The 15,378-nt window shown below is 36.6% G+C and overlaps 1 protein-coding gene across 30 annotated transcripts in view; it reads left to right on the top strand.

Moving 5' to 3' along the window:
* GPHN (gephyrin) overlaps positions 1 to 15,378 on the top strand; it is a 282,654-nt gene that overhangs the window by 247,234 nt on the left and 20,042 nt on the right. For all 30 annotated transcript variants that reach the window (XM_017742125.1, XM_017742128.1, XM_017742124.1 and 27 more), the window contains 4 exons: positions 299 to 418; positions 4,548 to 4,606; positions 4,816 to 4,969; positions 6,779 to 6,900. In XM_017742125.1, the coding sequence (XP_017597614.1) occupies positions 299 to 418; positions 4,548 to 4,606; positions 4,816 to 4,969; positions 6,779 to 6,900 (455 nt within the window). The remainder of the gene's footprint in view (positions 1 to 298; positions 419 to 4,547; positions 4,607 to 4,815; positions 4,970 to 6,778; positions 6,901 to 15,378) is intronic.

Here is a 15,378-nt window from a genome sequence, read left to right as displayed (position 1 = left end):
TCTAAGCCAGTTATTTTTCTGTGCCAAGTATTCTTCTGAGTATCAGTATATTTCTTCTTCTGAAAGTTGTTCATGTGATAGAAATACAAGGAGATAAAACTGAAGCCATATGTGGCCATATAAATAAAGCCAGGTGTGAATTGGAGTTTATTGTACCTGTTGATATCACTCACAGTACATCAAGAGTAGTGCTGCAAATAAGAATTCTGGTCTTTCAGGTAGATTACTTGCATAAAGTTCAAGTGGTTTGAAATTTTTATTTCAAAAGTAGATTAGTTTCTGGTTCTTTATTTTTCAGCCAACTCAGACTGTGATGCCTGGTCAGGTAATGCGTGTTACAACCGGTGCTCCAATTCCGTGTGGTGCTGATGCAGTGGTGCAAGTGGAAGATACAGAGCTCATCAGGGAATCAGATGATGTGAGTCACATTTTAAAAAACTCATTTTTCTTTTGTGTGCAGCAGAAAATGGCACATGATACAACCCTGTAAATATGAAAGACAGTCATACAGAAAAGCTCTTCAGTAATCTCAGAAGTTTGAGGTTTTTTGCATCAGTTCCTAGTGGCAATTCTCACTTTTTCAGGCTGTGTTAACAGTACCACAGACCTTCCTGTTCTGACTGATTTTTCATCAAAATTGTTGAATGCTGACTCTAAAATACTTGGGAGCATGATTTGAGTGGAAGGCAAATGCCTCCTGGAAATCCATGCCTACAGTCCAATTTGAATGCCTACTGTACTGTATTCACATTTTAAAATACAGGCTAGTGGAAATCTCACCAAATAAGAAGGGGGAAAGTTTTCTTAAATTACATATTGATCTCAGAATAATACATTGAATTACTGCTGATGTAATTAAAGCTGAATATGATTTCCTGTGGGAAAGTGAACTGTTTTAAGTGCTACAAAATCCATGGGATGACATGGGTTCTTTTAAACTGTTCTATGAAGAGGGTTCTGTATTATCAGAGTTGATCTTGTTTCAGCAAAGGTGAATTTGGTGGATTTTGGAGAATACATCTTGTACGAATACCTTCCAATGAATCTGTTTAGAAAAAGAGGTTTTGTTATGAAACAGGGGAAGTAAATGCTTCCCAAATTTTTTTAAACTACAACTAAGAATTTAAAAGACCTTTGTGCTTCTTTAAAATGAGAACATTACTGAATTTAAGACCTCTGAAAACCAGGAAATGGTTACGGTTCATATTCCCCCAGAATGTAGACATAGCCCTGGTTTTGAACAGATTTTCCAGCCTACCTGTAAATCATACTGGTGCACTACCTTACAGATGCTGCAAATATGAACATAGAAAGAAAACTCATTAAAAAACACAATAAAAATATGAATACTGTAGTAGTAATTCATTATGCACAGTTGTCTCAACATAGTGAAATGTGCTTTTTATGAAGCAGAGGAGCTCTCTCTAGACAACTTTATTCCAAAGAGTCCATCTTAAACTTCTTTTATGTTCAGAGAATTTCTTCTGAATCCCAGCTGTGATTTCAGGGCACTATCATCATGTTTGCTGTCATCTGAGAGACTTAAGGCAAGAAGATACGTCTCTTATTGACACAACTTCCAAGTTCAGCTTTGGAATGAACTATGTGTATGGTTCTGTGCTCAAATCAGCCTTTGCTCTACTGCTGCTGTTCTGACAAGCTGTTCCACTTCACTACAGCTCAGTGTCAGCACAGTGATTGCAGCTGGGGTGTAAGAGATGAATTCTAGTGTTCAACACTGATAAAGACAGCAAAGACTGAAACACACTCTAGGGATTCTTTCTCATGCCTTATTAAATGCATAGATTTTTACATCTAATGAACTCAACAAGCTGTCTAGGCTGTCCTTCAGAGGACAGAGGAATTACTGAAATTATCCATCCTGCTTTGAGGTTACAGATGTATATGTATAGATTTTATCTTCCTGCGAAATACACCATTGCCTTCACTGCTTGTTAATCGCTCCATTAGCCTTACTGAGCAAGTTTTTTGTGGCCATTGCCCACCTTATCATGAGAGGACTATCACATTGCAGAGCAACACACATGGAAACCTTTTATTTTTCTACTTCTTCTTTGGATGACTCTGCCCTGCCTTCCACTTTTTACATGCATGCTGTCCTCTGCATGTGAGAACAGGTTATTTGGCTATGTGCTTAAACTCTGAATATTTTCACGAATGGTCAGCCACCTTCAACTCCTTTTTCTTGCCTGTAAGTATGAGGTAGGACTCTTTAGTTTCTGCTTGTCTTTGAATAAACTGCTCTATGAATCCTGTTGATAATAATTAGTATAATTTAATTAATATGTTAATTTTTTTCTCCTTCTTTTCATGTCTGGGTGGCTACGTATTTCAAAATTTTTTTTTTTTTAGTGTTAAGAACTCCTTAAGGAGCCCCTTCAGGGCTGGGATTTAACTGAAGTGAAATCTTTAACATCTGAAAAATGTTCTTCTGGAAAGAGATTATTTTTCAAAGGAACTCATTCCTTGAGTTCTAGTTGCGGTACCAGTATTTAAATTTCATAGCAAACATTCCCCAAATGACCTTAGAAACCATAGGCCTGAAAGGAATTATGTCTATACATCAGGAAGAAAAATTCTCATCAGCTTGCCAAATGCACATTCATTAGGAAACATGTCCACACCTTTTTCATTTTGAGTTTTTATGTCACCTTGTAGGAGAAAGGAGCCCAGTGTGATCAACCAAAACAAGAGTTAGATCCTGCCTCAAGCCCAAGCATCAGTGTATCAGCATGGATGCCAACTGTTCACAGCCACCAAAGCCACTCAGATATATTTCAAAATGTATTAATACACAGCAAGAATGCTGCCTGACACACACCAAATGAAAGATGTTCTCAGCATAATGCCATACCTCCCTGCAAGCCCCTCTAGCCACCTTGAATTATGTTGTATTCCTTAAGCATTCTGGGATATCCATCAGTTCCACAGACATCAATCTCTGTATACCACCATGTTGTCCATAGTCACACTTTCCACGGTGCCTTCTAAACCTGGGATTGCTGAGTTCCTCAAAAGCCTTTTTTTTTCGTTATTTCCCCTAATCCAGCAGTCCTAGATAGGACCTTTTATATTAATCAAACGTGTCATTCCCTCTCCTCTTGTTTCTCTTAAAATCTTCTATCCATCTTTAAATGTTATCAAAGATATGGAAATTTCAAACCTTCATGACTGAACAACCATTGCCAGAGTGTCATAAAAATAAAGTAATTATGGGACTAACCATTGCCCCAAATTTTTATTGCTAGACTCAAGTGTCTTTTACAGCCTCAGGTGGCAGTAAGGGGCAAAAGGCCATTCTGGGCACCAGCACAGCCAATTTGATCACTCACAGCCAAAAATTGTCTCTTATACAAAAAGGGTAAGTACAAAAGAGACAGAGTTTGCAATAAAAGCTTCTGAAAAGCATATGAAAATACTGGGATGAAGTAAGAAATTTTTTTGTTAGTAATTTTCTGGTTTTCAGGGGTTTAAATTCTCACAGTAGGTAAACAGAATCATAATCTCTTATAACACATTCATTAGCTTTAACTTTGGGCCCTTAAGTTTAGACCATTTAGTTTGAACTCAGAAACTGAGGCCCATATCACCTTTATGAAAAAAATCCCATTGTCCTATACAACGCTTCTGTTTTTGTAAAAATTCCAAATAACACTGACCTGCCTTGTTTTTCTTGTAATATTAGTGTCTGATTTATAACTTCGAGGTATTTAAATATGAAGCACTACATGACAATGTAAAAACAAAATTTGTTTCAGTCTAAGTTTAGATTTAGTGCTACTGACAGGCTGGCACTATCTCAAAGATGACTGTATATATCATCAACCCATTTGTAGGGCTTAAAATTAAATATTAACAATACAGGTTATGTGCCTTTTATTGGCATTGAATGAATCACCAAACCATTGACATTCTGAGCAAGGAAATGCATCAGACTTTTCAGGCCATTGTCTCTTGTTCACAGTAAATAAACAAGATGAATGAGCCCCTTTCTGATTCGTACAAGGCTCTCAAGTAGGAGTATCCAGTACAGGAATCTATATGAAAATCCTGAAACAGCTGCAGCATATAGCTTCTTCCCACCTTTCTGCTAATGTAGTGGCCTACTGTCTGCCAGCCTAATGGTCTTTTTGAAGTGCCATCTTTGAAATGGTTTGGGCAGATCAAGTTGGTTGAGAGGAGTAGAAAGAATCTACTCAGTATACCAGATCAACAGATTGTAACACAGGAAAGCTGTAGAAACACGGGTATCATTAAAAAAAAAATAGGAAGCTAAAACTACGTATTCAGTGCTGGTCCTCCCCTGGTGAGCTCGTCATGAAGAACATTTCTTAAAATGCTGTTCAGTTTTAGCACACATTATGTTACAACCTTGACAAACAAATCAGGAGAACAATATGATGCTTAAACCATAATGTCTCAGTGTAATGAGTGCTATAAGCTGTGTAGACTTCTGAGAAATTAAACATTAATTTTCTTTGAATAGCTCAGCTGACCATATGTGATGTCCTTGTGTTTGTTCCTAGGGCACTGAAGAACTAGAGGTTCGAATTCTGGTGCAAGCTCGACCAGGCCAAGATATCAGGTCTGTATTTATTAAAATATCTCTGTAAGGAACAGAAGGACTGATGATTTTTAAAGTAATTTTTTAATCATGAGTAGTACTGACATTTTGACAGTCTAACTAAGGAGTGTCCTTGGACACTCCTAACCTGGAGCAGGACCAATCAAGGAAAGGTACTTCGAATCTCATTCTGTTTCTCTGTCATGTTGTTTTTCTGTCCTGACTTTCAGACCCATAGGACATGACATTAAAAGAGGTGAATGTGTGCTGGCTAAAGGAACCCACATGGGTCCGTCTGAGATTGGTCTCTTAGCAACTGTTGGAGTAACGGAAGTAGAAGTTAACAAGTTTCCAGTGGTTGCAGTAATGTCAACAGGGAATGAGGTAAGAAACATTTGTTTAGAATTCTAGTCTGAAATACTACATTTTTTTGAGGCAGTATTTTGGATAGTGACTTCCACCCTATTCCCAAGCAGACTCACTTTTTGAACTGCAACTCGTGCTGACATGAGCTATTTTTGTGAGGGATCAACCCATAATCATCTGCTTGTGTTTTCTCCCTTAGGGGCTTTCTCACAGGTCTCACATTATCTTTGCCAAAATTTTGGTAATGTATCCAACTATGTGCCAGCTGCTTTCCTCCTGCCAGTCATGACTGAAGAGTAATTTCTTTTAAGCAACACTCCTCTATAGCTATAATACAAATGGCAGACAAGCTGTCTTTGAAAACTGAATAGTACTACCAAATGCCTTGCTGCAGTATTGTGCCTCAATGTTCTTTCTCATAGTAGCACACGTTGAAATGCAGACACTCTCATGTTGGTAGAACGGCAGCCCAGCTTTATAATTGTTTTAACTACATCAGAAAAATCAGGTTTAAGATTAACTTAATTTACTAATTTTACATATGTTGTGTGTTGACCCAGGCCAGCAACTGTGTCCTCTCACTTCTTCCAGCAGCAGGACAGAGAAAGAATAGGAAGAGCAAAACCTAAAGAACATGTGGGTTGAGATAAAGTCAGCTTGAAGTTTAAAGACAGCATGAAGTTTTGACTGTCCTTTAAGACAAACTTTCTGAAATCCAGCCACAAACATTAACTCAATAGCTGTATTTCATACAGCTTGAATATGTTCAATTTTGAAAACTTTTAATAGGTTGAATTTTGTCATCTGGTGTACAGAATCTTACCAGATTTCATAGCATAAACAGGGTGTGGCAAGCAGGAACCATACCACTAACTGAAGAATAAATCCATAGAGCTATAAGGATTATAGATGGTGATTTTCCTGATTAGTAACTTCCATATGATTAAAGATTCTTGCATGTCATTAAAGGGTCCTTTACTGATGTGGACATTCTCTTTTGTAAAATGTCAAAGAGATCCTGTACAGTGGGTTTCTTAAATGTCCTATGAAAGTCTTCACAGAAACAGAGTTGCAAGCCAAAGCATGAAGTTTACCCATGCTCCATTTTTCATTATTCTTACCTTACTACCTAATGCTGTGATTTTGACAGATACAGTCTTACTAGTAGTATTATTATTTACGTCCTGTCAATACTGTATTGTCCCTCTGTGTCCTACATAAGAATTTCTAATATATATAAAACATACATTTACATATGTATGTTTTGTAGTTTCACTTCCAAAATACATAACACATGTGAGGTAATTGCAACGATATACTATCTTGAGAGAAAGCTTTTCATCCAAAACAGTAATTGATACAACAACTAAGCATAAGGCTTTGGTCTATTATTCCAATGCAGATCGTTGTATTTAAAAGACATCTTTATTGGTAGGCAGACAATGAACTTCAAAATGTCCATTAATACCTTTAAATCTGGTTAACAACATCAAAGAGATTTCCTTAAAACCATTTAAAGAGGAACAATAATGTGAAAACTTAAAAGTTTTTGTTTTGATTGGTAATGTCTGAGATTAGAAGCCACATACTCATAAGGGGTAAGAACATTTTGCAGACATGAACCAATAGAAACAAACTAAACAACACAAAGGACTGGACTAAACAAGCACATTACAGATCTTATTAATTTAAATTCACTAAATCACTTTATACGTGTTTCAGGATATGTGTCTAAAAATATCCTGTCCAACCCAAAGAAAAAAATTCTCACTTGTGTAAAGCACAGTATTCCAAGGAGACTGACTGAGAGTGTTTCTGGTTTTATAGCTGCTGAATCCTGAGGATGACCTCTTGCCAGGAAAGATTCGGGACAGTAACCGTTCAACTCTCCTAGCTACAATCCAAGAACATGGCTATCCAACAATCAATTTGGGAATTGTGGGTGATAAGTAAGTACCACATGTTAGTAAAGATGTCACTTCATATTCATGCGATGCACTTTATGGCATCCATGGGAAAAAGAAATAACAGAGAAAATGTCACTCATTACAAGTGTCACAGTGTTGTGACAAAGCACATCTTGGAGAAAGTATTTCACCCTTTTCATTAGAGCAAGAAATAAGTCTATCCTAATATTAGGACAAATCTTTTGAAAAAAATTTTGTTTAATTTGTTTTGCATTCTGTTCATTGAAAGAGATCATCCATTTACTGTTGCAAATTGAATTTATTGCTGCAGTATCCTTCCAAGCACTATACTTAAAACACGTAAGGGGAGACAGTTCTACAGCAACTATACTTTTTTCTGGTCAAAAAAAGGGAGAAGGGAAGTTTCTCTCAGAGTTTGTTTTCCATGCCAAAATTAATTTAGAGTATAAAATTTTGTCATATTTTGAGTAATTGCCTTTTGAGGAAGGCCCCACTGCTGCATATTGCTCAACATTTCCAGAAATATGTGGAAGAATTTTTTTTTTTTTTAACTTTACTGGTCTTTACTTTGATTTCCACAGAGTAGCACCCTACTGATCAGTCTTTCTGTTCATCTGACAGCAATCACTACTTGTTTCCCAGTGGTAGTGAAGTGACATCTCTTGAGAGCTCTAGGATAAGTGATTGAAGTGTTCTGCTTTTTGTCCTTCGCAAGACTGTGCGGTGACTGCCATCCATGGCTTGCGTTTCTCAGCATAACCTATTTCCTCAATTTATGGAGACCCAGAGGCTTTGAACAGGCTTTCTTGCTTTGCAGTTTGGGTAGAAAACCAACTGACAGATTTGGTTTGACAGGGTGTTGTCCAGGTTATCCTAGTGGGTAGTTAAAAAAAAAAAAAAAAATCCAAGATGACAGGGTCCCAGTCGGGGACTAAAAGGGAATCCAACCAGGTTACTATAAGGGAACAGGCATTTCAAACCCAGTCTTCCATAAAGCAGTATTCAATATAAAACATCACTAGCTTGACAGAAACTATATGAATGGACCAACCACTGCATGGTTTTACAATAATTAAACCAACCTGCATGGTGGCTGCAGGAAACACAGTTGAATTTGAAGTACTCATACAGGGAATGTGACATCCCAGTTGTGATCTTAGGGAAGGCAAACCCTTCTGGATACTCTCACTGCATCCAGGTATCCCTTTTTGCTTCTCTAGCCTAGCAAAACACCACTGCAGTTCCAAATAGCAATAAATATCAAGCCCTCCTGCCCATGAATGCTTCCAGTTTCAGGTGGTGATGTCATACAAAGTCTAAATTCATGAGACTGTTCTTTCCAGGAATAGTATCTAAACGTTCTGGATGGCTAGAGTTCTCTATATTATAAGGACCTTTTTAAACTTTAAAACAAAGTAGCAATGTTTTCAAATAAATCTATTATATCCAGAGATCAGGTTCTAGATTTGAGTAGCTAAAAAAAAAGAAAACAGCCATAAAAAGTCTCTCAGCTCCTGAGAGTCATCTCTGTGTAGAGGGGATTGGCAGGGGTTTCCTTCAGCAAAATACTGTAGGTGGAACTTTTTACCACCTGCAGGACCAAAAGTAACAGCGACTGTTATCAACATTATTGTCAATGACAGCTTACATCCTGTCATTACCAGTGTGTTCATCCAACGGAAAAGATGCTTTCCCTGGTATTCCCCTCTGAAAAAACAGGAGTGTAAAGCTTGTTTGTTCTTTATGGTCTTGTCCGAATGAAATAGGTATAGTCTCAACTTTGCTGTAAAGTCAACGCTTAGGAGAGTTTAACTTAAGGTCATTTTGCAGAGCTATAGCTAGGTACTCCATTGCCTTCAGGAATTGTTTCTGTGACCTCCTAGGCATGGAGAGTCTGGGAAGATAAATAATCTTGAAAGCTCTCAATAATAAATGGCAAACAACTTTAGAATCATAGATTGATTTAGGTTGGAAAAGACCTTTAGGATCATCAAGTCCAACCAGCATTTCCAAGTCCACAACTAAACCATGTCCCTAGGTGCCATGTCTACATGTCTTTTAAATACCTTCAGGGATGGAAACTCCATCACTTCCCTGGGCAGCCTGTTCCAATGCTGGATGACCCTTTCAGTGACGAAATTTTTCCTAATACCCAATCTAAACCTCCCACGCTGCAACTTGAGGCATTTCCTCTCATCTTGTCACAAGTTACTTGGGAGAAGAGGCTGACCCACACCTGGCTACACCCTCCTTTCAGGTGGTTGTAGAGAGTGATAAGGTCTCCCCTGAGCCTCCTTTTCTCCAGGCTGAACAATTCCAGCTCCCTCAAGCACTTGTCATCAGATGTGTGCCCCAGACCCTTCAACAGCTTCACTGCTCTTCTTTGGAATGTCTTTCTTGTGGGGAGATGTGAGGCCCAAGAGAACTTTTTACTTTCCTATATCTTTTACAAATATATTTTGTGGCCCTTTTTTACTTGTCAGATGCTAGCTGAACACCAGGTAGCAAACAAATGTATCAGTCTAAGGAAGTGCCTGCAGCTTTGCTTTCAGTTATGAGAGAGGTTGATTCTTTTTAATCTTCACTATTAAAATAATCTCAGAGTCTTGAGATAGTATTACCTCGGCAAAGGTAGTAAGAGTGCTTTTTAAATGTTTGGTTTCCTGCTTTTTTTTCTTGTTTCATGCTACCAAAGCAGCTTCTGCAGAGGTAGTTATTTTAGCCTCATAGAAAAGAAATAATGAGCCTCCAATTGCAGAGTGTACTTTGCAGTAAGTTTTGAAAGAATAATTCAGTACTGTTGACTTAGCTAAAAATCTTCTGCACCAGATACCAGGATTCAGTCTTAGCAAGTCTTCTGCTGTTCTTCCACACTCACATGCCCAATCTGTATCTTTGCAGCAAAATGCATCTGCAGTTCTCTTTCACTCAAAGGGAAAATCTGATTGTGTAAATCAGTTTGATAAGAAGTATGGTGTGATTTCATTACATAATAAAGCTACTAACAGTGTAGCCCATATGAATATTTCAGTACATGACTGATTTGATGGAGTACCATGGCACTTGAACAAGGAGACTTACCAGAAAGATGTTACAAAGGGTATGATTTTGACACTTTAGTTAGCATGTTTATAGAAGAGAGGAACAAGCCTTCAGTGTGTTTTATGGTTTACTGAAGTTAAACCATAGATTGTGTTTGTGTGTGCTCATGTATATGTGCATTTTGTATGTATAATATGTATCCAGACATTGAAAAACAGAAAGATTTTATATGCCTGCAATATCTATTGGTGTAGTAAAAATACTGGCAAACATACTTTTCAGAAGGAAAAATTAAAAACTTGTACTTTTTTTTTGTTGTGTCATGGTAACATATTTCTTCCTTCCCGTACTTTAGATTTGGGGTGGTTTTTTCCTATTTCCTTTTTTTAATACAATTTTCATGGGGTAAATTTTACTTCATTTTACTGGGAGTATCATTTCCTGTACACCATAAGCACTAATGGAGTTTGAGACAGCAGCTAATAGGGAGCACAGTTGAGTATTAAAATTGCTGTATTGGGTCAAGGCTTTTAACAACCGTGGAAATCTTTCTCTTCAATCCTATTTGCAGATCTAATATTCAAGTATGAAAATTTTTTTAGAGTAGTATTTGCAAAGACAAACTTAGAGGTTATTATTCTATATCACTTCAGCATACAAATCGCTCAGAGGTGTTTAGGTAAAAATCCAGCTTGTCCAGCTGCTTCAAAGCCCTGGAGCATGATACATGTAAAGACATTCCAACAGAGAATGTGAAAGGATGGGGAAGCACACTGAATGTCTGATTTCTGAAGAGTAGTTAGAAGCATTTTAAAAATACCTTTGCATATTAATCATACATGAAGTTACATTTTGAACTGACCACTCAAGTCTGACTTTGCCTACAGCTGTATTTTCATTTGAAACCAATATTTTATTTCTTTTGGGAGCATTTTAATTATTTCTGAGATTGTCACCATTGTTTCTGTTCTCATAAATTGTACATATCACTCAATATTCAAAATAAAAAACAGCAATTCCAAAACCCATAGATAAAGTTTACAGTTGAAATCCTAGAAGAAAGCAATAGGAGAAAAAAACAGACCTGGGAATGTGATACAGCTGAAGTTATGTCTGGCTAGAAGCCAAGATTTTCTCTATTTGTGTTCTTAGCACATAAAAGCCAAGCTGTTTGTAAAGCACACATCTCTGAGTAGAAATGGAAGATATATCCATCTCCAGCGCTACTCCAAATACAAGAAACAAATGCAAAACTAAGGAAACAAGAACCCTTCTGATATTGTTGTTGCTGTTGTGTCTTACATTTTTTGTCTGAATCTCAGACTCAGATGCTAAAAAATAAAAAATACAACTGCCCAGTTAAAGCTGGTATTCCAATGTACTTTTGAATGTTGCCTCCTAATAACAAGACCAGATTAAAAGGGCTTCTAATTTCATTTGCTTTGCTTATAGTCTATGAAGAATTTGGTTTTTTGGAAACCAATGATAAAAATAAGTTGCATTTCTGATCTGATCTGTAGAAGTCTAATTATCAGGATATTTTTGTGTCTGATTATTTCATTTGTGTTGTTCTTTGTATTCCATTGTTTAAAGTGTAAACTTTAGCCCTAGCAAAATCTGCTGTAGTGTGGGCCTCTGTTTTACAAAGTCATCTTCCATTTTGACAGCTTTTCTTCTGTGAGGGACTTTCTTATTAAGCTTACTAAGGAATTTTTGTCACGTTTGTAATGAATTCAATTTCCTCTCCTTTTACCTTTGTTTACATGAGTGCATTTTCCCCTTCTCTACATTCTTTTCCCTATTTTCTAATTCTCTTATCATTTTTTTCAGACATGTATAATATTTAATGCTTCCAACAGCATTTTCGTTTATGAGCCTGTGACTTCACAGTGGAGAGAGAAAGAAACTCTCTCTTGAGGAGAAAAATTTAGGAAATTCACTTTTTTTTCCTCACTTTCTTGAAAGATTTATCTGAATAGTTATTAAATCAGCAATTTATGAGAGCTTTCTACATTAGAAGTGTTTAGTCTCTTACTTGTATACCTCCCCCTTTTGGCGTACTGTTGGACATAGAGCTCCTAAATGACAGGTAAACCTATTAAAAATCACCCTTGCTGCTGTAACAGCATTAATCTGTGATATCCCTAAAATAAAAGCTTTGGTAGAGTCTCTTCATACTTAGAATGGATACTGAGACCTTACTGAAGGATTTAGTCTGCTTCAATTTTAGGTTTGCCATCCCAAAAAAAAAGGTTGAAATCTTTTGTACTTGTGTGGCTTGCCTGTAATTACCAGTATTACAATATAGATGTAACATCTGGAGTGGAGGGAGGAGAGTGGAGAAACTGCTCCTACTCCAAAATTTCTCATGCAATATCAGCCTGATATATATCATTATATGAGGTAGAATATGAGTTCTGGGCAGAATCCAGGCACAGAATCCTAGTCTCTCCCTGCTCCAGTTTAATGCCCAGCTTGGGTAAAATCAAATATACTGTGAACAAAATTAGTAGCAGTAGTAGTAGTAGTATCATTTAACAAATGACTGCAAAAGAATGCTTGTTAGAGAAAAGGCCTTACATTAAATGTCACAATATTAAGTTTTTCTAAAGTAACTTCACTTCTAAATCTGCTCAAAGAACAATGATGTTACGAACTTTGATCATAGCCTAATGAATCCAGGGACACAGTGTAATGGTTTGAAGGTGATTCAGATGTGGAGGTCCTCTCCTTCATTGTGCCCTGTCAAGAATATTCTCCTTTTCAAGCAGAAATGTTTAATATCTGTCACAATAACTCTTGATAATCATTAGGGAAATCTTCAAGTAAGTTGTCATATTGAAAAGTCATCTCATCTAATGCACATATTCCGAAAACACAAAGGAACATCTGAGCCAAAACAGAGGTGAAAAAAGAACTTGTGAAATCGGACAGTGCAAGTCCCAGGGAATCTTCTGTACCAGTAAGAAGCTACATAGTGTGACAGGTAATAAAATTTCATGCTGTAGAGGTGACAGGTGCAAAGCTAATGCAAGCAGTGTGTCATTTTCCTAACTGTGTTCAACACAAGCATGGACTCCTTCCTGAATTAGCGTTTTTAGAATCACTGCTCAGTAGTAGCACATGACAGTAAAGAGCAGATAATAAAGAGGACAGAATACTTTGAAAATCCTGTCTTTGGAAACAGAGGGAATCTATCTGTTGGAGGGAAATAAAAATGACTGGGTTTTATGGTCTATTTTTGAGGCACAGGTTAACAATTTTTAAAGTACTTGAAGATGTAAGTTTTGTTTTCAAGAGAACTTCAGCTTCTAGAGGCCAAAGTATCATTCATTTAAATGACTTCCAACCTTTTTAATGCCCAGAGCATATATAGGAATAATTAGAGTTCCCAAGTCACTGAGAAATTTTTGAGGTTTGAAATTGTACTAATGCCCAAAAAGAAAATAATGAAAACTAATAAAGGCAGTAGATACAGAACAGTCAAAGAAGTGGTGAACACTGAAGATGGGTCATTGTGTCACCAATAGGAATCACTTACAAAACTGGCCTAAGTATATTGTTAATACAGCCAAGTATGAATTGATATATAGAGGATTAAAGAATATAACTAAAATTTACAGGATGGAGGATTATATCCTAAGAAATAAGGATTTAGGAAAAGATTTGAGAATCATCTAAATAGAAGTTCTAGCATACTTGTAAAGAGCTAATCTCCTATAGAATTAGAAGGTTATTTTTGACCTTACCTTTGTATTCCCAAGGCAAGAACCATTCAATTTCTCAAGTAGTTGAAAGATGGACTGCGTACTCAAGTAATAGCAGAACTCAGTCTGTTTAGTTCAACAGATATTCTTACAAGATCACTTGATTGCCTTCCAGTAATACTGAGCCACATGGAGAAGAAACTGAATAAAGTTTCTATTTCAGCACCAATGCCTATATATTCAAGCTAGACTAATTCAGACACTAAGTAAAGCATAATTTTAACAGTGATAGTAATTAGTTATTAGGAAACTATATCAAATGCTTTGATATTCATTTCAAAGCGAGATTGGATATTTATTTACAATTCAAACAGAAGCAAGTTCAGGGAGGTTCTCAGACTATTCTAAATACTAAAATAATTTTTAAAAATGAGTATTATTTCTCCTGGTCACAAATAATCTCTTAAGTATTATTTCAGAGAATTAAATTAATTATCTTGTTATTCTGAGTACAAAATCAGAAGACCAGTGCCAGCAGAAATTACACAACAGAGCTTAGCATCGTGCTGGAAAAGATTTTAGATTTTTGAGACTGCTGTCTGTAATGTTGATGGTCAAACCAGAAGCTGGGATCATTCATGAAATCTGAAAGTCTTTTGTTTGTCACTTCATGACACAGGGGACCCTATTTTGAGAAATAAAGATTGACGTTGTACTCTGGCAATGAATAGAAGAGCAAATGAGGGATTTAAGCTATTTTAGAAAATGGCTTTCTTGGGAAGCCTGTCAGAAAGAAATGGACATCTAATCTTTTAACCTGAATAATTTGAATATTTTTCCATCACTTCCTATCGGTATTAGTATGCATTCAATATGACAGACCCTGTTTATGAAGTATGAGGAGAAACTTGGCATGGATTTACAAGGTGATAAAAGAGGATTTTAGATTTCATGTTAGCAGTGACTGTGGGCACATGTAACAGTAGTGCAGGGACATTGGTCCAGTCTTCTCCTCACATTCCCCAGTCAGACAGGACATGCATGTGCACAAAAGTGATCTTTGAAATGCCAGACTGAAGCTGCCTTGTGCAGGATCAGCTGGCCCTGGACTGGGGAGGGAGATTGACTTGTTGTTGTTAACTGTCCAGCCAGCTGATAAGAAGAAATGGCTCAAGAGTCACATAACGATGACTGATGACATGGTCCATTTCAATCATGAATATCTGATTTCAGGTTTTTTTAAAAGGTATATTTATAAATCTTCATGTCCAATGAAGATTTTTTACATTTTATGTTTAATTGTCCTACATTTAAGAGTGTAAAAACATAATTTCTATTTATTTCATATTTCTGTTACAAAGGACACTATCTAAAAATAGTTTTTTCACAGAAAAACTGACTTGGAAGAAGTATATGTGAAAGGTAATACTGCTTTCATAAATTGGGAATTCATTAATTGTTTTAAATAAGGTCCTGATTTGTAACTTTCTCAGTTTTGGACATTTTTTCTAATCCTGCCTCTTGCAGTAGGGTATGAAGCTTCTCATGAATGAAGTGGCATCTTTACTGACTATGGAGTTATAAAATTAGGATAATTACAGCTCTTTCCCCCTTGTAGTTAAGAGGGTGACAGTTATTATGCCTTGAGACCTATTTCCTGAATAAGAAGCTAAAAGTGTGAGTAAAAATGTTTCCATGGGGCCCATCTCCAAGTATTTTCCCAATTTTTTGTGGTCCTCCTTCCAAAATG

Source organism: Corvus brachyrhynchos, unplaced genomic scaffold, assembly GCF_000691975.1.
Source record: "Corvus brachyrhynchos isolate BGI_N302 unplaced genomic scaffold, ASM69197v1 scaffold115, whole genome shotgun sequence".
NCBI classification, from domain to species: domain Eukaryota; kingdom Metazoa; phylum Chordata; class Aves; order Passeriformes; family Corvidae; genus Corvus; species Corvus brachyrhynchos.
The sequence above is the reverse complement of the archived record's forward strand: the minus strand, read 5'-3'. Positions and strand labels throughout refer to the sequence as shown.